General features: G+C 34.1%; 1 protein-coding gene across 3 annotated transcripts in view; it reads left to right on the top strand.

The window, feature by feature from the left end:
- FAM184A (family with sequence similarity 184 member A) overlaps positions 1-23928 on the top strand; it is a 50303-nt gene that overhangs the window by 9666 nt on the left and 16709 nt on the right. For all 3 annotated transcript variants that reach the window (XM_084283897.1, XM_084283899.1, XM_084283898.1), the window contains exons 5-10: positions 685-807; positions 2906-3067; positions 5166-5291; positions 5465-5611; positions 21192-21404; positions 22683-22836. In XM_084283897.1, the coding sequence (XP_084140023.1) occupies positions 685-807; positions 2906-3067; positions 5166-5291; positions 5465-5611; positions 21192-21404; positions 22683-22836 (925 nt within the window). The remainder of the gene's footprint in view (positions 1-684; positions 808-2905; positions 3068-5165; positions 5292-5464; positions 5612-21191; positions 21405-22682; positions 22837-23928) is intronic.

The raw sequence follows: 23928 nt of genomic DNA, 5'->3' as shown, positions 1-23928 counted from the left end.
AAGTCTTACTTAAGCATCATTTGTCACAGAGTGATTCATCATTCCTCTGAAAACAACAGAATTTGGTTGTCACTCTACAGCAATTGAAGGAAAACAGTGTTAATCTGATTCCTTCCACATGGCTGAACTTGAGGACAAATTCTAGATTAGTTCGGATTCTATATAAAATTTATATGTATGACATGGTTATTTAGATATCTATTTTTAATAGTAACAGCATGAAAAACTTCTTAAAGCTCAGTCTGGATTTTAAGTTTTCCTATTGTCTTTGCAGTTATGTGTAGGAGGTAAATGGTTGAAGGCCAACAGATAAGCATTATCAGTGTAATTTTATACAAAGTGAAAATTTTTTAAGTGTTGATGGATTGAGGAACTGTGAAAGTAGATGTAGTTTTAATGATTTTGCTAATTAAATGCAAAGTGAAACTAATCATTGAGAAGGAAGTCCTGTATGTCTTTATTTTGTGATTAATCAAGGATGTTAGATGACAAAATAAGATGAAAAATTAATACCTCTATTGTAAATGGAAGTAAATGTTTATGTTTTAACACTTTAAGGAAAGGACAATTCTTGCTTGAGATCAGGAATATTATTTGTGCAAAGAAGAAGAATTTTCATGTGGTATGCCTGTACTTTTTGATAACCTTATCACAGATGTTTAACATTTTTTCTTATTTCTGAAGGAGTTGGAGCAGCAGTTTGAGAAGGAGAAACTGCATTTGGAGGATGATAAGAATCAGCTTCGACAACAGCTGGAAAACCTGAGAGAAGAATTGACAACAAAACTAACATCTGCCAATCAGGAGGTAAGGGTTAACTTAATTGTATCAGCTAATAGTCCTGTGCATTAGATCACATTTAATCAATAATGAGCTTGTACTCAGTTTGCGCTTAGATTCCAGTGCAAAGCAAGGTCTACACTGTTCAGTCTGTGCAGAGTATTATTTCTATTTAAAGTGGAATATTCTTCAAGCATAAGTTACTTGACTCCTTCTGAGAAATGATTTTATAGTCTTCTACAAAATTAATAAAGCAAAAAAAAAGTACAAAAATGTGACATAAATAGCTGTGCTTGTTTTTACTCTGCTTAACTTCACTTTAGCTACTAAGATCTCTCTATACAAAGTATGTCGAGACAAAGAGGGGAAAGAATAACTTGTAATTAAACCCACATTGGTTTTTAATTAACTTACTGTAAATTTTAGTCAGCTTCCTAACTTGCAGATGGTCTTCATATATTTCCAGCAAAAGATGACATGCAACACTTCCTTTTAATAAGCCAAATTATTTAAAACATATTGATATATGCAATCTGTGTTAAACGCATATCCCAATACACTTTTATTTTTGAGTTTATAATATTGACAATTGAGAATAATTTCTCAGTGTGTTCACTGATCTGGAAGAAACTTGTCTGTGAAATGTCCGGCACATCTTTAGCTTATTTTTTATGTTTCTGCTGCTTCTTCCTTTTTTGTTTGTTTTTAAGTTACAGACTTCGTTTAATGGTAGGAATATATTTATCGCTTTCTGCAGACATTAACTCAGCATCTTTGCTGGAAAGGCTGTTTTTGAACCTATGCCATCCTGTTTTCTTTGTTGACAGATTTTTTTTTTACAGCAACTGTCTTAGCCAAAGGACAAGGAAGATTCAAGCCTCATTAAGCCTATTCCTAGCATCAAGCTACTTAAGAAGGGCATCATCTTAAATACTTGCCAGAAATTTCTTTGAGTGTTCTGATTAAGTTGATACCACCTTTTTCACATATTTTAGGATTAAGTTGCCTTTTTACCCTTTAGATTCCTAGGTTAATTCCTCTTTTATTTTTATTTTTATTTTTATTTTTATTTTTTTTTATTTTTATTTTTATTTTTATTTTTATTTTTATTTCTCCTCATTTCATCTTTGCCCAATCAAGATTTTTTAGAAAGGTTGTCTGTCTCTGATAGTGCCAGTTCTTAGACTGCCCTCTCCATGCACAGGATTTCTGATGGTTTTACTAAGGACCATTTTAAACAGCTTTCAGTACTTGCACATAATTAATAATTATATAATTATGCTAACAAACAGAAGAAGTAGTTAACGTTACCCATAAACCCAAAGATAATGTTTTAAGACACTCATTCATTGATATTTATATCAACATGAAGAGGCAATGAGATAGGCTGTTATTTCTGAAAAAAACTTCTCTTTTGCTGCTCTTCTTGGGTCTCATCTGCCTGACATTATTCCACTTTTCTAGCCTATATATGAAAAAAAGTTTTTCTGTTTAATATGCAATGTTTAATTTCTAATATTCTTCCTTAAAGCAAAAGAAGTTTTGCTATTTTATTGTTATACAAATGGGAAACTGAAGTACAAACAGGTACACATAAATATATTTTTATGTAGCAGTTAGGGAAATAATCACATTTTAATTTACACTATTTAATTTACACTATTAATTTACTATATACTATTATAATTTACAGACTAATTTATGGACAGATAGCAAATATAAAACAAATATACCCTGGTACAAGTCAATTTGTCCATTAGATTAAAGCTTTTGTATTTAGAAATAGTGTTTCTTGTCAATTTAATTTGCATAAAATATGCTTTCTCACAGTAAAATTACAGGTAATTTCAGAACTTTTATGTGACCTCTTTCCTTTCCGAAGTGCTTCATTTATAAGTTGGATTTTTTCCTTGTAAAAAATCCTTTAATCTGAATCTTTGTTCGCTTTTCCAGTATTACAGGATTTTGTTTTTTAATACACAAACATTAAGTGATATTAAAGGAGAACAGGTTGTGCAAAGGAAAAAAAAAAAAAAGATTGGAATTAGAAATAGAAGAAAATGAAACCAAGCTGAGTGGGCTGTTAGTAATAATTATATAAGGTACCTTTTTTGATATGTTGTAGGTTTGTCGTCTGCAAGATCTTGTACGAAAAAGTGAACAAGGCCTTGGTACTGCAGAAGGACATATCTCCAGTCTTCAGGAAGCTCAGGAAATACTCCAGAAAGAACTAGAGTTAACAAGAGCAAGACTGCGTGAAACTACAGATTCATTGTATAATGTTGAGGTAACCATAGCATTGGAAAATAATTTGTGCAAAGTACCATCACTGTGATTTCAGTCTTGTTATTGAAATGGCAAGACATGTTATAATGTACACGTTATTGAAGGAGCTATATGAACTGTACCTGCCATAGTAAGTCTGTACAAACTGTATTGAGTCATACTTCTCAGATGCCTGAGTTAACAAAATTTCGTGAAAAAGTGAAAAGGATATGTGTTACACCTCTGCTGTACTAGACAGTTTCATGTCTTGATGATAAACATGACCCAGAACACTATTGGCTCTAGAACTCATTGAAACATGTGCCTAAGACGGTTTTGTGGGTAAGCTCAGCACTCTGAACTCCAGGTAGTATGGCTACCATCACCTACTCGTACCTCATTAATATCACATTAGAATGAGATACAAGATTACACTGAGAGGTGGGGTTTTTGTTTGTTTTTAGTTATTATTTTTATAAAATTTTAAGAAAGAAAAGCTGTGATATGAATGTAAAATAATAGAACTGCAAGTTATCTGTCAGTAGGTCATCTACTGACAAGAGGTGGGCCACAAAGATGATCAGAGGGCTGGAGCATGATGAAAGGCTGGGAGAGCTGGGGATGTTCAGCCTGGAGAAAGAGAAGGCTCTGGGGAGACCTCATTGCAGCCTTTCGGTACTTAAAGGAGGCTTATTAAAAGGATGGAGAAGGACTCTACTTGGGGAGATAATGATAGGACAAGGGGGAATGGCCTTAAACTAAAAGATAATAGATTTAGATTAGACATTAGGAGGGAATTCTTCACTGTAAGGGTAGTGAGGCATTGGCATGGGTTGCCCAGAGAAGCTGTGGGTGCCCCATCCCTGGAGATGTTCAAGGCCAGGCTGGATGGGGCCTTGGATAACCTGATCTTGTGGGTTGCATCCCTCCCATGGCAGGGGGTTAGAGTTAGATGATCTTTAAGGTCCCTTCCAACCTAAGCCATTCTACGATACTTCAATACTGAGCATAACTTTTTTTTCCCTCTTTCCTCAATGAACAAAGCACATTTACAAGATTACAGCAAATATTTGAAGTAAAGCAAAAGAAAAAATATTCCTGAATCTGATTTCATACTGCTGTAATTTTCTTAAAAGGAGCAGTTTGAAGCAGGATATTGTTATTATTTTTTTTAATTTATAGTCATATGATGTGCACCCTATTACAGTTTATAACTTCCTCTGTATTTTTTTGTAATTTCTTTAAGTGTGCATATGAGCTACTACAATCTTATCTCTTCATTTATTCACATTTAAATATTCATATATAGCAGACTACTGGCAATAACATTTATCTTAAGAGATTTTCAAATCTATAAATGGACAAAATAGTACAGAAAAATTCTTACATGAAAAAAAAATAATTAAATTTAGATGGCAATATTTGCTTCTCTTGAATGAAGCCAGCACTGCTGAAAAATATTCTTGTAAGCATGAATCTTGGTAGTACATAATACTATTTAGTATGGTAAAATTTGAACAGAAATTGATATGAAATCTAAAGTGTTTTTTTGTTGTTGTTGTTGTTTTTTGTTTTGTTTTGTTTGTTTTGTGTTTTTTTTTTCTATATTCAGAGTAAAACCCTGTTTCTATTGGTCAAGAAATAAAAAGATATATGAACTGTGTATCTAATCCAGATGGCTCGAGGTTTGTAATTCAAGTACTAATTGCTAATTAAAAGAAACATTAACAACTTGACAAGAACCTGATGAACCTGAGCAGCCTGCTCTAATTTTGAAGTTAGTCCTGTACTGAATAGGATTGGAAGATCTCTTGAGATGTCTTGTAACAAATTATTGTGTTTCCAAATAGCAATATTGGTAAAGATTATTTTCAAAATGACTTATTAGCAAATTCCTTTTAAAAACTTTTTAGAGGAGTACAGAACTGCATTCCACAGGTATGAAATATCAGTGGAAGTATAGGCATTAATAGGTGAAATAAGGAACAACACAGTGAAAAAGTTATAGTCCAAAGCTTAAGCCAATTGTAACAGATGTTTTTGTTATAAATATATAAATGTAAGGTTTGAAATACTTTTTTGCTGCTGATCAGTCTCTATTGTAAAGCTTGTGTTTGCAGGGAGAACTAGATCAGGAGAGACAACAGCACGAAGCAATGATTGCTGCCATGAGAGAAGAAGAAAAGTTCAAAGTTGACAGAATGGCTCGTGACTTGGAAATCAAATGGACAGAAAATCTTCGGCAAGTATTAATTTTTGTCTTTGTTTTCTTTAAATAAGAAATAAAGTAAATATTAAGTACAAATGTAACAGCAAATGAAAAGTAAAACAAAGTTTTTTTTTGTATTATCTAAGCTTTTCCAGTTATTGCTAAATTTTTATTTTGCATTTTAGTTATTTGACCTTTATTTTTAGACAGGAGTGTAATAAGCTTCGTGAAGAGCTGAGGCTTCAACATGAAGAGGATAAGAAAGCAGCTATGACTCAACTATTGCAGCTGAAAGAACGTGAAAAAAATGCGGCCAGGGATGGATGGCAAAAAAAAGTTGAAGATCTTTTAGACCAGGTAAGTATAGTCTCTCTGAGAATTTGAAGTCCATTACAATTTGGTTTCTGATGCTTTATTACCAATTAGCTACATGAAATTGTTTGTGACATATATCTTTGAAATGAAATTTGTTAGTGTGATGTTTTTTTAAGGCTAATCATTAATGAATGTTTTGAGTAATCCATGAAGATATCTTAAAATGATAAGAATGTTCTTCATGCTGAATGCAAATAAAACTTTTTGCAGATTTTTTGGAGGCAGTGGGAGTCTCACAACTTCACTGAAAAACTTTCTGATTCTCTCTGCTCTACACTCTAGTGTAAATATTTATCCAAGCTAATTCTTTGAAGTTGGAGTTATCTTATGTCTTTACAGTACAGACACTGGACAGGTCACTGAAAAGCCAAAACATCCCTCAGCTTCTACAACGTATTTCTTACAACTATGTCTTCTCTTAAGTAATTTTGGACATTGTTTTGGGATAATTTTTTTATAAATACTGGCTTTGTAATTGCAGCTCATATTTATCAACTCAGTTATGTTAGGTAATTCACAGAAAATACTTGCTTTGTACTTTTTCCAAACCATAAATGCAATAGTGCTTGTTTTGTTGGCTACGGTTTGAAAGAATAGCTGACAATAAACAAATAACATTTTAAAGCAAAAAAAAAAAAAAAAAAAAGGAACTCATCTAATGACTATGATTTCACGGTGCTGCTTTGGGATGGCTTTAAATTTGTTGTCTAATTTGAGACGTTTAATAACTGAACGTGCACTTGATTACAGAGCTTCTTATATGAGCAGATAACAATGTGTTTTGCAGCCAAAGAAATTTAAGCTTTTAAAATCTTGTAGTCTAGGCTCATAAAAGCTGAAGGCTTTGAAAGTTCTTGGTGTGACACTTTTTACAATGTGAATGTAATAAAGGAATTGAATTCATTTAATGTCAAGTTTCACTTACTTGTCTTTAACCAAGCTTCATTTGTTCTATTTACTTGAACCTGTGAAGTGCATTTTTTACATGAGAGTACAAATAGAGAGTGGTATGTTAAGCTTTCAGTATTTTTAATATGTTTCTCTTTTCCTTTTAAAAATACCGTAATAACTCTAACCTACAGTTTCAGAAAACACATTTGACAAGCACAAGGTCCATTAAATTATTGGGAAGAGAGCAAAGTTCCGACTCATTTTTCTGCAGTTCAAACTTGTACATCTGAAGCATTTCCCTGGTCTATAGCAGCAGTACTATACAATGCTTTGTCAAAATAATACACGAGCAAGGTCTACTGCTGTCTGCAAAATCATTTGTAAACTCTTAACTTGGCAGAAAATGTGGTCTGCCTATGCTCTTTATGTTTAGAAAGTGTCTGGAGCTTGACCTTTAGTTGTATAAATGCTGTTCAGAAAGGTTGAATTCATAAATTAATTGCTCATCAGTATATTGCAGTATAGGGCATTCCAGAAAGTTCTAATGAACACTGGGGGGGGATTGCTTTTCTAAAAAAAAAAAAAAAAAAAAGTGTGATAATGTATATTTGACAGATACAGTTTAAGTTTAAAGGACTTGAGTATCATTTTTTGCATGCTTGATAAAGTATGATGTCCAGCGTGAAACAGTGATAGTAATATGCTTTTTAATTTAGATAATAACTGTGTTTCTTGATAAATTTACTATATGCTTTCATTCTTGTGGGTACATTGTTTTCTAATATGTATTGATGCATCTCATACTTGACTGAAAATGAGTTACAATGAAGTATAATACCTAAATTGAAGTATTGGAATGGTTATGTAAGCAAGGTTTTGAAAAAGCTGGTTTTAATGAATGGAGAGAAGAGACACAGTGTAGTTATTTAAACTGTAGAAAATGTTACAGAATACTGTGTTATACACACAGTATGCCCATTTTGGGGTACTGCAGATTGGTGCCATAATAAATGAATGACGAGGGACAACTATAAATGGTGACAATATTAAAAAAAAAAAAAAAAAAGTTGAATCCAACAACTTATGTCCATAAAACATGCTAAGATATTTTTAATGTTACACTAATTGCCAAATTTCTGTCATATTACAGTTGTTGCATATTTGATAGATGAGACCTAGTTTTAAATGAAGCAAGGTAATATTTTTGCTTTTATGCCAGTTTTGCTAAGTAGTCTTTTATGGAATTGCATGTAGGATTATTGATTTTGTAACAGTAGAGTTTTGTTATGAGTAAAATAACTCCCTTGAGAGAAAATGCTTTTCAGCTGACCAGAAGTTTAAATGCCTTATTGCTGGTTGTAAAGCATCACTTAACATCTACAGTTAAGTTTCTGGTTGGTAAGTTAATTGGATCAGTGTCTAAAGACCAAGTGTGTATCTCTTTTTTCTGATATGAGCAATGGTTGTAGAAGACATAAAAAAAGAAAGTGCTTTGCCTTTATTTTTTCTCCTGCAAATTTTACCAAGTACTTCTATATCAATCCATGAGGGAGTATCTTCATGAAATATGTAGCAAAATCAGATGTGCTGGCTCTTTTCCATTTCTCTTAGCTGTGGAATGCACTTTTAATGTTTTTTCTTAAAAACATTTTACTGCTGAGAAGGCTTTACCACGAGCAAAATGGAAGAAATTTTCTTTTTTAAAGCATGAATGTGTTCTCTGTTCTGCTGCTTCATGTTTTGCAACCTTCAATTTTGAGAATTTATGCTCAGTTCAACATGCATATTCCTATCTATTCCTATCCTATCTATTTATTTCTATATTCTTTATAGAATTTCTATATTCTTTCTATTTCTGTAAACTGAACCAGTTAATATGATTGTGATGAACTTTTCTATGTTTTACCAAATACATGTATTGGTTCTCCTGTCTTCCTTACTTACCAGTAATACAAGTTCCAGTAAGTTGAAAGAAATTTTTATCAGTTTTTCCCCAATTCTGATGTATTTTCATACTACTATGTGACCAAGCATTAGCATGACATTATTTCTAACTTTGTTAACGTTTTGCATACAAAGATACCATCTTCTGTTAGTGGAAATAATAGTACAGTGAGAATGGACAAAAGTATACTACATACACTTGGTAGCCCTTTATTGTTTGTCCCGCTGCAAAGGTTTGCTACTGTTTTGAAAAAGGTTATGGAAACTTCATGTTTGGAGTTTGTTTCTATTATGTTTTTTTTTGTTTGTTTGTTTGTTTTGTTTTTTGTTTTTTTTTTCCTTTTTAAACAATCTCAAAATAAACATGAGAAACTTTTATTTATATCAAAGTATAAATATTTCATTTTGATGTAGATTTTATTCAAATTGCAATTTCTAGAAAAATTCATACTCTTTCACAGAGTCTTAAAAACAAGTTCTGGCCACTGAATACAGTCTTTTTCACAAAACTGAGTGCTGTAGAAAAGTCATAGAGCTCCTATGCCCATCTGTAAATGACTGTTGTCCAGTTTACTACCTAAGGACATTTATTGCTAGGTCTTTATTTGCCTGTTGTGCTTACTGACATGCATCCACATAAGCAAAATCAGGAAATGCTACTTGCTTTCCTTAGCATGAGGATTAATGGCCTGTTCTACAGTCTTGGTAATCCTTGGCTTAGAAGATTTGCTGTTGAATGGATGCTGGAAATTTCTGCTAGAGAAAACCTGCGTATACTATATATCTGTTTCCTGAAGGAAGGAGGATTAACTTTGAGCACAGAATCATTTCATTCCTTTCACTTGATCTTCTCATGAACGCACTGTATAAATGTTTGTCTGTCAGAATTGGGCAGGATGTAAATTTCAAGCAACTTCTTTACTCTAACTCTGGTCATTCTTGTATTCAGTACTATCAGTAAGGCTAATATGACACCTAGTGGATGGTAAATGTCTCCCTATAAGGATTTGGGGCAAAAGTTAAAAAGTACTTACAAATATGAAATGCAAAAATTCAAGAGAGTAAAAAGAGAAATAATACCAAGGAGGGGACCTGGAACGCAGTTCAGGATAAAGTTGCATGCCTCTTATTTAATCTGTAAGTATTTATATTTGCTTTTTTGTTGTTTGTTTTTCAAAGAGGCACCACTACCTGCAGCTCTGGGAAACTTTTCACAAGTGACTGTAGCTCTTACTACTGTGGTAATAGGAGTCCCAGAGAATCAGGGGAGCTTTGGGAGTTCCTACCTAGGACCTTTGGTCCAGTTCCTGTAAGGACCCTGCCACTTAGCACTGACTCTCAGGAATCAGTACTTCAGTAATCTGAGTGGGAAACTATGCTTTAAGCGAATCAAAATTTATTGTATGTGAGCATATGAATAATAATGCAATCCAGAGTCACTGAAGCCTTCAGAGAACTGTCTCTTGAGAGTATTCCCCCTTGTTTAGCAATTGTCTGTACTCTTTAATAACAAAGCCTTGTTCTAGGATCCGTATTCCATGCAGAGATGTGATCCTGGAGTTTAGTTGGTGTTTTTATCATATCCAGATTGGTCATTGTAGTTCTGTTTTCATTCAAATAAACATTCATTTCAAACAAAAATGCATGAGATCCAGCCAGCTGTACTATCTCTTTTTCTGAGCTTTTAGCTATGGTGGTGATTTTACTCTTTTGTTTAATAGATTCTGAATTTAACAGAGGAAATTCATTAAAGACAATTTAAAACTAAGAGCTACCCCACAACAAAGACCAAAAAATCCCAGAACAAATCTGAGTTTTCAAAGTATTTTCACTGGGATATGATAGGAATACTAATAAATGTTTGCTTTGTTTCTCTGTTTAAGAATAAATGTGTTACTGGAATTCATTTTCATCTCTCTTTTGGTCTCATCTTCTTTTAATTTTTTCTCCCATGGTGTTGTGATTAGCTAAATTAAAAAGTACATCTAGTTTGTTTGAAATTGTGATATCTTCCTATCTAAAGAATCTTGTCTTTCTCGTCATAAACTTTTAATTGGAATTTAATGATATCAGTTTTGGTTTGGAAGTATTTGAGTTAGTAAATCTGAAGGAGACTGAAAGACTTTTTAATTTTACCTGTCAGTGCATGAAAAGAGCATTAAATTCTTAGTACAGTATGTAATTAATGATGCATGAGTCATAAAGGAATTTAGCTTGATGTTTGGAGCCAACACTTCCAAAACTTGTAAATAGAAATCTAAACCAAATCCAATGGTAATACCATTCTCCAAATCAAATTTTAATCTCATTTGCATGTATATATTTTTTTTCCTCAATATAAAACCAAGACTCTGGCAAGAACTTTGTTTTAAAGCATCTCTCTTAGCCTGTTTGCTCCAGAAGATAATTGCCCATATATTCACAGGTAAGTACTAACCATCTCCATGCCTTTGCATAGGCCCAGGAACAGTAAAAATAGACGCTGGAATTAATGACAAAGAACTTAATGGGTAGGACAACATTTGTTTGAGATTAGTAAGTGTATAAAACTCTAGGTAAAGGGCCTTTCTTAACAGATACCTCTGTGCTCTAGGAAATGCTAACCAAGACGCATGAATAATCTTTAAAATCCTGAAAGCATTATGATAAATAAGTAAAATGAAATGAAGCTCTAGTACCATTCAAAAAAATGTTTAAAAAAAATAAATGTCAGTAGATGCAAATTATCTCTCTATTCAAAACTTTTTTTCCTTGACCATTGAACCTGCAGTTTGTCAGATAAAATGATCATAATCCAAAATTTAACAGGTAAAAATTTGTCAAAATACCTAATCATTTTGTTTATCAGCTTGATAGAATCCTACAACTAGAATAGGGAAGAGCTTAATCTTTTTAAAACAACAGGATGCTTACTACCTTGTGTTGCCTGGACACAGTATCTTCATTCAGGGTTGCAGCAAAACCAGGAGGGAATCAGGACTAATTAGATCTCAGAGATATTTATACATTTTAGAATGCCTTATATATACGTCATTTTTCTCAGTAGAAAACTGTTGGGTTTTGACAGAGAGGAAGGGGAAGGGGCTCTAAATGCTGCTTTTTCTGATCAGCCAGACCAGGCAAACTTTGATGCAGTTTTTCCATTGCTAGTATGTCACAGGTCTACAAAATACTGAAGTAGGAAACATCTGCTTTCTAAATCTCTGCAGTCACCTGTCTTGTAAGCAGCAGGCAGCCAGAGACAGTAAATCTGCTATAAAATCAGTCTTTCTCTTCAAACCAAAGAAGTATCTCAAGAGAGTTTTGTTTATTATCACTATTTTGAGCTGGATAAAATGGACTTATGCCAAAGGTCCCTTCAGCTTCCTCAGTAGGCCCCTCAAAATAGTTTCTTTTACTAACATCATATGGGCACATATAGGTTTTCTTCCTCAAGAAGTTTAGCAGCATCAGAGGTCATTCTTAAAATGAGGCAATGATCTGGTAGTCTACATCTGCTCTGATACAACAGATAAAGTTATTTTTCCCCACTTAGGGTTTCAGGCTTCAGCACAACAATCTCTGTTGCTGAAGGTAATTTTGAAAACTCAATAAACCATATACTGAAGTCAGGTCTTGGCACGATATGATATTAAAATATCTTCAGTAGGTACAGTGAGAAAGTTACATAACTCATCTTTGAGTGACATGAAGACCGATGCAGAACTTCAGTGTCAAGCCTCTGTAATGTGGCTGAGGGTAATTTTTAGCCAAGAGAAACAGTGAAATAAGAGAACTTCCACACATCCAGTAAACTAATGTCTTGCAGGAAATAGTGCAACTGAATGAAAAGAGAAAAGATCAGTGGTGCAGTAAAACTCCCTTCTTGAGGAAAGTACAACAATAAGATCACTTGGTATAACTTCATGGAAAACTCAGCTCTTTTGGAGAGATTTTGAAACAGAGGTGGGAATACAAATCTACCATGTCTTGCATAATAGGTCTTTCAGACCTGTTCTTTAGCCCGCAGTGATCAGTGGGTTCTAAAGATGCAGCAACCTCTATTCTGTTCCTCTGGGTCACTGAAGTTCTTCTCTTGGTTATATCTGAGGATTAGTTGTGTGTCTCCTGAGAAGACAAAGCTTCTGCAAAAAAAAAAAAAAAAAAAAAAAAGGAGGGGGTAAGACAGCAAAATACATGAAAGCAGCTAATAAATATAAAGATACCAAATAAATGTATGTATATCTGTGAAGCCTGACAGTTGAGCAAGTTTTTCTTATATTGCAATCATTTGTAATTATCTTACTTTCTTATATTACAATCATATCACAAACCTTAAATTCCAACATGTAGAAATAAGGAGGGTGATAGTTTGATAGTTAAATCCACGTTCTCTCTTTGCCCAGAGAAGCTGTGGATGCCCCATCCCTGGAAGTGGTCAAGGCCAGGTTGGATGGGGCTGTGGGCAATCTGGTCTAGTGGGAGGTGTCCCTGCCCATGGCAGGGGGTTGGAACTGGATGGTCTTTTAGGTCCTTTCCAACCCAAAGCATTCTATGATTTATTCCTCATCATTTTCTGATCACTTTTTCCTGTTGTAAAGAGAGTTAATAATTACACCTCCATTCTTTTTGCTTCTCATCAGTTTTTCCCCAGGTTATGGGCCATACTGTAGATGCAGTCACAATGATGTTTGAATTTTTATGGAATTTCTTAATGTTTACACTGGACTTATTTTGGTGTTCTCCATTCTAAATGTGTCCTGAATCCTTTTCAATACAGAGCTGTGTATCATTTTATTGCTACACATTTTGCTGAATTCAATCCCTATACCTACATAACTATAATTTACTACTCTATCATGTATGCATTATATGAAAAGTATTTACTTGCCAATAAAGGATTAAAATAATAAATGGCTATCAGATTTAGTGTTAATCCTAGTGCATCCCTGTTTGATTTAAGTGATGATTCACCTCTTACCAGTTTTTGAGATTTATCATAGAATTATTAAGGTTGGAAAAGACCTTCAAGATAACCTGGTCCAACCATCCACCTACCACCAATGTCACCCACTAAACCATGTCCCTAAGCACCACGTCCAACCTTTCCTTGAACAACCCAAGGGATGGTGACACCACCACCTCCCTGGGCAACCTGTTCCAACGCCTGACTGCTCTTTCTGAGAAGAAATGTCTCCTCATCTCCAACCTAAACCTCCCCTGGGACAACTGGAGGCCATTCCCACTACTCTTATCACTAGTTACCTGTGAGAAGAGGCCAACCCCCAGCTACCCACTCCTTCCTTTCAGATAGTTGTAGAAAGCAATAAGGTTTTCTGAGCCTTCTTCTCTCCAGACTAAACAACCCTGGTGCCCTTAGCCATTCCTCATAGGACTTGTTTTCCAGGCCCTTCACCAGCTTTGTAGCCCTTCTCTGGACATGCTCCAGCACCCTGATGTCCTTCTTGTAGTAAGGAGCCAAAAACTGAACACAGTACTTGAGGTCTGGTCTCATCTTTTCCTTCACTAAGTTTGTATGAACATACTTTTTTGGGGGAATTAAACTCTAATGTGATAATAAATTGAATAACATTAAAAAAAAAAAAGTCCTCAAGAATTGCTTCTGTGCAATAGCTTTTATCACTCAAGTTTGTAATCTTGTTGAAGAAAGAAATCGTGTTTTCTTTAGCAGGGCTTTTTCCATTGTTATGCTGTCTGAAATTCACCTTATTTTCACACTTGAAGTCTTTCTTTATTGATTCTTATATCATCTTTTCCAGTCTTTTTCTTTTTTTCCAAGATTGATGTTTAGTTAGCTGCCTATAATTAAATGCTTTTGAACAGTGCCATGATATTTAGAGATGTGAAGTACTTCAAGATTTGTGAAATACTTATGTACTTGAAGTTTTGTTAAAAAGTAATAAGCTATACATTGAATGTTCCTGCATGTCTTTTTGAAAACCTAGGAATGTCAAGTATAAAAGCTCAACTTTACAAATTTATTAAAATTATGTATATGTATATAGGTCTGTGCATGGTCTTCTTTCCACCCCTATAATCTTTGAATATTTCATACTTGCATACTTACATAAGACTATTACTGTTCTCATTTCACAGTCTGCAATGTGGGCTGCAGAAAGATTGCTTTGAGTCTCAGGTAGAAAGAAATCTGTAACAAATCCAAGTACTGAACTTAAATAGAGAGTGTTAGTCCAAAATCTTCACCAAAAATTCATTTTTCTTTTATCTGTTTTCCAGATCTAAAACTTTTAAACTTGGTGAAATCACATATATTAAAATGGCTAAAAAAAATATTTTTTTTTTTTTTTAAATTAAAAGCTCTCTTTATTCTATTAGTGATAAGGCCAGTTTGACAGCAAAAAAGACCTTTTTTTTTTTTTTTCTTGGGAAATAAATGTTTTAATGTCTGAGCAGCGGGGGGCAATTTGTTCTTATTCATAGGCTAGAACTCAGAATATAGCTTCCAAAAGATATTTTTACTTGCAATTTATTTTCAATGTAGAACACAACTAAGGTTTCTACTTAATTAGCAAGAAATAATTCCTGCTCTTAATAGCTTCCAACTTAAACAAGCAAGACAGATGGGAAAGGAAGCAGAGAAAAAATTGTGGGTTTGCTCAGGTTGGCACTGGCAAAATTATTTGTTGAAGTCAGAACTGTTACATGGCAGTCTGTTGTCTTGTTCACTGGAGTATGATGCCTCCTAGTGTTACAGTCTTGATTGTAACTTGACTTTAATAATTTTAATAAGGTAATTTTGGGTTTTCCACTATAATGTATTTTTATATTACTCCTTTTTGTAGATTCAGGAGAAGGAAAATATCTTCATTTTATTGTATTACCTAAAGTATTACCTAAAAGTTCCCAGGTTAAGTCTTCCAAACTGGTGTAAAAATACATGCTGTCTCCTTGAGAAAGCCATCTTCTTGACCGACCTGTGCCAAAAGGAGAGATTGGTCATGCTGGATTTAAATTGTTTTCACTTCATTTCTGATGATTCTGTTGCATGTGCACCTTTCTGTGTAATTCATATATATATATATATATATACATGCAGGCATTTTATATATTTATATATGAGTGATATATAAGAATTGTATAACCAATATTTTATATTGAACATTTATTAGCGATACATTTCTATTTTTGTTTTTCATTAATAATCAACACCACTATAAGGCGGTACAATAAGGAATTTTGATAAAAGCTTTCAGGAAAAGTCTTTTATTTGCCCATCTGTTTCTGAATTTTAAGAAAAAATACTTTAATATTAATATTTGTCTTCATTACAGCCTAAAATTGTTTTCTGCCTTCCAGCAGTGAAATCTGATCTTTACATTCGATATGCTTGTGCTTTCAGAGACACAGCTGACTGTTGATTGAGTCCTTATATAACATACTTTCTAACAGTAATGCAAATTGGTGCACTTAATGGTCTCTCCCCAGAATTGCTTCCATAAAGGAGAAGAGAAAGCAGCTGGATAATTCCCAAAATGTTCAGCTCTATAATATAGGAGTCTATTGCAGCATTATGTTGAAGAGATAACGCTATCCTGTATGTTCAAAGCCTAATGCAGGAAAATTGATCATTCTGTTAGACGTTCAGTAGTTTATATGTGAAGTTAAAGCAATGTGTTCATTTAAATTTTTTCCAAATGGTTTTCAACTTAGTTTTTCCCTGGTCATATTATAATTAATGTTCTATGTTTTACTCTCCCTTCTTTATCCTTTTTCTTTCACTTAGTTGATTTCTGAATGTTTCCCTTTATTCCTGTGATCTTTTCTTCATAGCGGCACTGTCTTGGTGAAGCTTTGCATAAATCTATCAGCAATGTAAGTGATTTGCACTTACAGCTTGTAAATAGGGCATGTTTGCACTAATAAATTTGCGTAACCTGTAATACTGCTTTAAAGCTTTAGCCTGTGAAATAGAACACGTAACAACATTTGAGAGGAGAACATGTTTGCCACTAGTTATCAAAAGCTTGTGTTCTGCATCCATTCATCTGTGTAAATGTACATATCACTGGACATCAAACATTACATACATATTCATAATATAAGCAATATTTTTATGTCATCATTAAAGCAAGCAAGCTTGTGGGCAGTGCAAATGTGTATTGCGGAGCTTTCTACAAAGCATGAGATTGATGCTGTATTATAATTTGCAGTTTTGCGGTGCAAGTTATAATTGTAGCCAGAATTTTCTTTCTATTTATTTTTATTTTTTAAATTCTTAACAATATTTTTAATCTGCTGAAAACTTTAGATAGAAGTATTGGAAGTTCAGATAACAGTATTCAGAGCTGTTTTCTTTTGAGTCTTCAATACAGTAATATAGAGAGGCAAAGCTCCAAAGACATGTAAAGGGATGCACTTAAGAATATCTGTATATGTATTATATAATCAAAACAGCACTTAAAATTATGTACCTTTTAATTTTTAAAAAGATTTTTTTAAAAATAACTCTTTTAAAACTATTGTATATGTTTTCAACAACAACAAAAATAAATCCTTATTAGCCATTAGGGTAGTAGACTAATCTGAGTTGGTTGTTAACTCTCACTGTCCTGTATTTTTTTTGTAGTCTGTTGATGCAAATAGGCATCTCCAGAGATTAACTCATTTCAGTCTGTGGTTTTGCAGTCACTTTAATCTGGTGGAAGTGTGAACTGCTCTTGAGAAGGGTGTTCCTGATCTCTTCTAAGACAACTTCCTGACCAGATGTTGGACTTCTCCCAGACATTTCAGTTAAAATGTTTCATGCATTTCCAAGAAAGGAATTAAAGAAAACTGTTTTGATCTTGCTTAAAATGTTTATAAATGGTACAGTGTTAACTATGAGAATGTGGGTCAGGGACTTAAGTAGGAGAGAGATTTATCCTGAAGCCCAAAATATGCTTTTTCTTGGCATCTTCATAAAAATCCATATCAATTTGAATTGATTCCAGTCAATTCCATTTGAATGTTATCCTGAAAGGCTTTTTAGAAGGTCATGTTTATATTACCCGAGGTACTGCAGGACTGATCAGGACTTACCCTAGAATGCCCTTGCCCTTCCTGATAGCCTTGGTGAAAGGGACAGAGCAATGGTGAGAAACCTGAGGGACAGAAAGGAGACAAGGACAAATAAGACTGGACAGATCTTCTGTCTAGTATCTCAGTGTTTCTGTCACAGGTAATTGGAGGAGGGCTATCTAATTAAAAATTGTGGATTTCCCTTTATATCAATTTTTAAGCAGTAAATTGTATATAGCGTTCCCAACAAGTGCAAAGAATTGGACTGAATAATCTCTTAAGACTATCCTAATTTACACATTCCTATGATTCTAAAAACAGTTAGGAAGAAGAAAATTAGCAAAAGAAGGGAAAAAGCAAGGGGAGAGATACTGGAGTACTGAATGGATTGGAGACAAGGAGTAGCTAGAGCCAAGTTGGCATAGTGACCTTAGTGACCTTGGGGAAACAAGGAAACAGAAATGCATCCTGAGAGTTTATGGATGGTGGATAAATAGGAACAGATATAACTGAAAGAAGTGCAGGAGTTACCTAAACGCACAGAGAGAATAATAGACCTCCAGTTAGGGTGTGTTTTTTGCTAGGTGGTAGTGTTGCAGAGAAAGAGTAAATAAAGGCTTACAGATGGAAAGAAAGACCAAAGTAAAGAAAAAAAAAAGGGGGGGGGACACCCCAGAAAGCTAAGAGAAGAGACAAAGGCCCAACTGTGAATAAGAACAGATGGGGATGTGAGGAGATCAATGGAGAGTTTAGATAAAGTGCCTGGATTTTTTATTTTTTATTTCCTGGAGGAAAAAGACAATCATAGAATGGAATCGTAGAATGGCCTGGGTTGAAAAGGATCATCTAGTTTCAACCCCCCTGCTCTGGGCAGGATTGCCAACCACTAGAGCAGGCTGCCCGGAGCTGCATCCAGGCCTTGGCCTTGAATGCCTCCAGGGATGGGGCATCCACAACCTTGCTGGGCAACCTAATAGCACGATACATGAAAATACCACATACATGAAAATTCAGAGTTGACTATGCTGCCAGTGGTATGGTGCAAATCGATCTCATCAGTGGAGTGGAGTTCTGGGGTTGTAGAGAAAGAATACCACATTTAGTTGCGTCATTGGCTTGCTTGACCAGCATGGCATGGCAACCCTAGCCACGGTATGCTGAAAGGAATCAGCTGAGTAGTGGTGAGGATGTTGAGCAAGCTGGAATGCCATGACACAAGAGAGAATTTTTTTTGCATAGTTAAGTAACAGGTTGAAATATATGAATTAAATACAGTATTACCACAGTGAAGTTAGATGCTCAGTGGAGTTCTACAGTTGTTCATTATACTTTCTTTTGCAGATTGCTTATAAAAAAAAAAGAAGAGGGAACGTTTGCAGCTAATACAAAGTTATTCAGGGTAGGAAGGACAAAAATGGTTGAAGACTTGTAGATTTGTAAAAAGCCGAAGGGACTCAACAACAAAATGACAGATGAAATTTGGTGTAGATAATTGCAGTGATGCATAAGGAAAAAAAAAAAATAAAAAATTCTAACTTATTGTATTAAATGATGAACTTTGACTTGACAGTTACAACTAAAGAGAGTGATTTGGGGATACTGATATATAATCCCATAAGAATATCACCTCAGTGCTTAGTAGCAGTCATACAAGCCAATAGAACATTAGGAATATAGCAGAGAAAAAGAGAACAAAGTCTGTAAAATCATGCCACTATGTAAAAGCAGAGTTCACCTTCATCTTAAATACCTTACCTTCTGGCCACCTAATCTGAAATAGTAGAAAAGAGGCAAAAGTAGGACAAATATGATGATAGCTATGAAATAGCTTTCATACAAGGTGTGACTCAGTAAGCCAAAACTGTTCTGTCTAGAAAAGAAAGTAAGGAGGGATATGATGGAAATCTACAGAAAGATTAGTAGAATAAATGAAAAAAGGAACTTCCAATTTCTTTCTATTACAGGTGTAATATGCATGTCTACTGAAATGTGGGAATTACCACAGGTTTTTGTGGTTCCTAAAAGCTTACATTGATTCAGATAGCAGTTGTGTTTAATGGATCTTTCTGCCGTGAATTTGTCCAAAAATACATCTTGAGGTTTAAGAAATAGCATCTAGTAGATGCTAGTAGATTTTAGAGTTATGATCCCTACTTTTATGTCTTAGCCTGGGTAACCAGGGTTGGCCATTTCTGGAGTGTGACCTCTGGAGTCAAACCTCTGACTATGCGATTTCTATGTCACATTTATATTTAATGTAGCCAGTAGAAGGTTTTGCAGATTACAGAATGCAGTGTAGGCCTTTGCATAGTTCTTCACTTAGAAATTCAGCATTATTTGAAGTAAAATACTGTTGATATAGGTTGCATGGAAGCTAGCGTATATATCCCCAGAAACAAAGACCTGGTGATTTTTAAGTGCAACTAGCCGTGGTCATTTCATTCAAATTAATTTGCTTGTTTTGTTTTAGTGCTAATTTTACTTTAAGTGTAGCTTCTTTCTTTCAAATCTGCTTAAGCTATGTCCTTCTGAAAAATAAAACATGTTCAATAACAATGTTCATGCTGCAAGTTGTCCCTGGTATGCTGCTATTAATTTTATGTTAAGTGGTGGGTTTTAATGTTCTGTAAATCAATAAATTGATGTGCAATGTCTTAATTAATTTGTCAAAATTAACTGTAAGATGCTGAATCAAATGACACTATCAGACTTTTCAATTCTAATTAAATTCTATGTAATGCTCTGAAGCTTGTAAAATATCCTTATTAATTTAAATCTTTTGTCATGTGACAATTTTATTTTTCCTTCCTTTGAGTTACTGCAACAAAATTCTTTTTTTGTAAAACGTTGTTTTCAGAATTGGAGAGTGTATCTCTGTTGTTTGCCTCCAAAGGAAATAGAGGTTTAGTATTTTCAGTCTGGAAAGATGCTCTCTGATGTGAAGAACCAAGTATATAACATTATTACAAGAAGAAAATGGAACTTTTTCAAGGAGTGCAGTGTATTCAAATGTATTAAGATGCTTGTTGGGTGAAAAGCATCTGTAATATCAGGTATTTCTAAGATGAGTACTTGTGACTCAAACTGCTTTGGCATTAGTTGAAAATGAGCAGAAAAAATCACTCTCATATCATTACTGAGCCAACAACAACAATGGAAAAAAGATCTATCAAGTGCAACATTTTGCTTTTCATGTAGTAGTTATATGCTACCATTTCTTTTTAAATCAGAAAACTACCAGTAAGATAGGACCATACAGTATCAAAAGATATAAAAATCCATCAATCTCGATGGCACAGGCTATCCTCCCCTATCAACTGCAGGATTTTCCATACAGAATTGATGTGATCTTCATCTGAAGAGCAGCTTATTTTAGCAATCAAACATTTAATCTCGGACTTTGATAGTGTCATTTCTATTGATCTTTGCACAAAACCTAGAAGTAAATTTTGATGATTCAGCCATGAACAATCATGTAGCTAGTGCTGTAGTATCAACTTACAAATGTGAGAACCCTTACAAAAAAGCTATCTACATGTAATGATTACATTCCTGAGGTATAACTTTAACAAGAAATTCAATGGATGGATGACATTGCTTGTCCCTCTTATTGTTCTGTTTAACTTTCAAGTGTTTTCTTCTTTTGAATGTTTCTGGGAATTTGTTTTACTATTAATGACTAATTGGTATTTGCTGTTCTGTGGGTTAGATCTCCTTGCTGAAGCAGAATCTGGAGATGCAGCTTTCCCAGTCACAGAGCTCTTTGCAACAGCTACAAGCCCAGTTCAGTCAGGAGCGACAGAGGATGACTCAGGAGATGCAGGAATTAGAAGAAGAGCATCAGCAAAGGCATAAGTCACTTCAGGAGGCCCATATCCTTGCCTTTCAAAATATGGAAGAAACAAAAGAGCAAGAACAAAAGGCATGTTCATATGGGTATTCTCTATTATGTAGAAAATGTTATGTACTGAGAGGGAAATAGTAAAGACTAAAAACTAGTCTAGTAAAACTATTTGCATAACTACTGAATTTCCTTTTCAGATGTTGTATTTTATAGTAACATTTTTATCTAGTTAAATCTGATTAAGACATTGAAAGTCATTTCTTATACTAGCGTTATTTCACATCTTGCTTTATACTCTAGCAGCATGTTGGTATTTGTGTATATATATATATGCTCATAAATACTCATGTATGCAGTCACATATATATATGTATTGTGTGTGTGTATATATATATATATATATATATATATAAAATAATTACCAACACACATTTCTTAACAGTAGTTTGAGATGGTCATCTATAAGATTATATTCCAGGTTTGATTTGGAAGAGGTGTCTTTTCTCCATTCTATTTACCCAATTTTATGTGTTTTCTGATATTTCCTGTTGATTTACTCCTTTTGTAATGTATTCTAAATTTTCATTGTGTTAAAAATTTGTATAAACTGTTTTGCAACTTGTAAGATAGTTTTTACATCTAGAATAATGTCATGCCTAAGATATTTTGTTTAAACCCCGACTAAACCTGCTTTAAAATAGAAGTGTTGACAAGGCATTGTACTTAAATAGGGTTTGTGTCTTTATGGTTTTGTCTTTTTTCAGTTCAAATCTGAGGTGTACCTTTTCAATGAATATACCAGTTGTCCCCACATACTTGGTTCACATCATAGAATTGTCTTGGAGCACTTGCTCCATTCACTGTGTTCAAAATGAAACAAGACGATGTACTCCAGGAGCATTATGCTTAGTACACATTAATGGGGAGTAAAAATGGGTGTTACTGGGGAGCAAACACTCCCAAAAGTCTTATGTGTACAGTAGACCCATCTATGGATCTGTCTAGTCTAATTGTTAGCTAATATAAACATGTAAACATAGTTTAAAAAAAAAAAACAAAAAACAAAAACATAGTTTCTTTGTTGTTATTTTTGTTTTTAAAGTTTTCTAACTGTGAGCAGAACAGTTGTTTTGAACACAGGTAATCTTGATAACCAGCAGACCTTGAAAAATTATAGTAGCAGGACAACGTAGTGAGAGAAGAAACTATGAGCAATATCTGTGCTTTTTGTAGTAATTTCTAGAGTATGCCAGTGCCTGTTTTTGTTTTTGTTTGTCTGTTTTGCTGCCAGTTGTTTAATATTTTATAATTCCCTAGGCTGCTATAGAATTAATCTTGTTCATTTGTATTTCATAGGCATTAGAAGAACGTTTACAACAAAAGCATTCAGAAGAACTTCAGGCACTCAAAGAAACACACAAACAAGCCATGGAAGGTTTCAAATTGGAGATGGAACAGGAACTTCAGACTCTACGATTTGAGCTGGAGGATGAAGGAAAAGCTATGTTAGGTACACTGTCTTCAAATTTGCAGATGGGTCCAAAAACAGCATTTCTACTCATACAAGTCTACATGTGCGTGCGCACGCACACAAACACACGTACATATGTGTATTGTAACACTGTAGTGTATCTGGGTGTCATTCAAATTTGACCTAATTGTTCCTCTTAAAATCAGTATAAGCTTTAACAGGTAAGTCAAAATTGTTCACTTTCAAGAATCATACTCTTAATTTTTTTGGAAGAAGTAAGCAATGAAATTTCATAATGAATATTTTGGAAATTAACAGAGTATAGAATAGAAGCAGCAGGGTAGTTGCTTAGATTTCTTTGTGTATTGATTTTAGGAGTATGATCCCTAGCACTCTGTCTCTATAGGAAATAAATATTTGAGTCAGGTAATACACTGATACATTGAATTACAGGTTAGATTGTATTTTGTACTGCAGAAGGGGTTCAAGCTAAGGAATGTGAAACAATTCCTTAAACAAATAAGACAAAACATAAGAAAACTTATGAGAGTTTTATAAGAGTTTGTTCCTTGTTTATTTTCTTAATAATGTAGATGAAATGTCAATTTTTTGTGTTTGAAAAAGGAAGCAAGCATTCACAAGCAAATTATGATCTTTGAACACATAACCTAGTATATGCAAGATAGATGCATATAGATAGATGAGATAATGTGATAATTATAGAAAGGACAGAGATAACATGCTTCTACTCCACAACACTTGAATACTTCACAGTTTTGTGTTTTTGCTGGATCTAAAATTTAAGCAACCCCCCCCACACACACACACACACTTTTTCCACTGACAAAAACAGCACAAGTCAGTTTTGGAAGGGAATTGGAATGAGGCAAGGAAGATGTCTTGGTAGATAGACTTCAAGCATTTCACATGTAAAAGAAGGTTTTATGGAGGAAAACAAATGTCTGTGAGTGGTAAGGTTTAAAGAATACCGACAGTGGTATAACACAAAATGGTGAGGATTGAGGAATTCCGGAAAGAAACTTCACAGAAGTAGAAAGAGTGGCCTGATACCTGGCATTGATGTCAAAGGCAAGAAGACTGCAGTACAAGGTAGTATGGAAGCAGGAAATA

Source organism: Netta rufina (assembly GCF_964035555.1).
Source record: "Netta rufina genome assembly, chromosome: 3".
NCBI classification, from domain to species: domain Eukaryota; kingdom Metazoa; phylum Chordata; class Aves; order Anseriformes; family Anatidae; genus Netta; species Netta rufina.
This window is presented reverse-complemented; position numbering and strand designations above follow the sequence as displayed.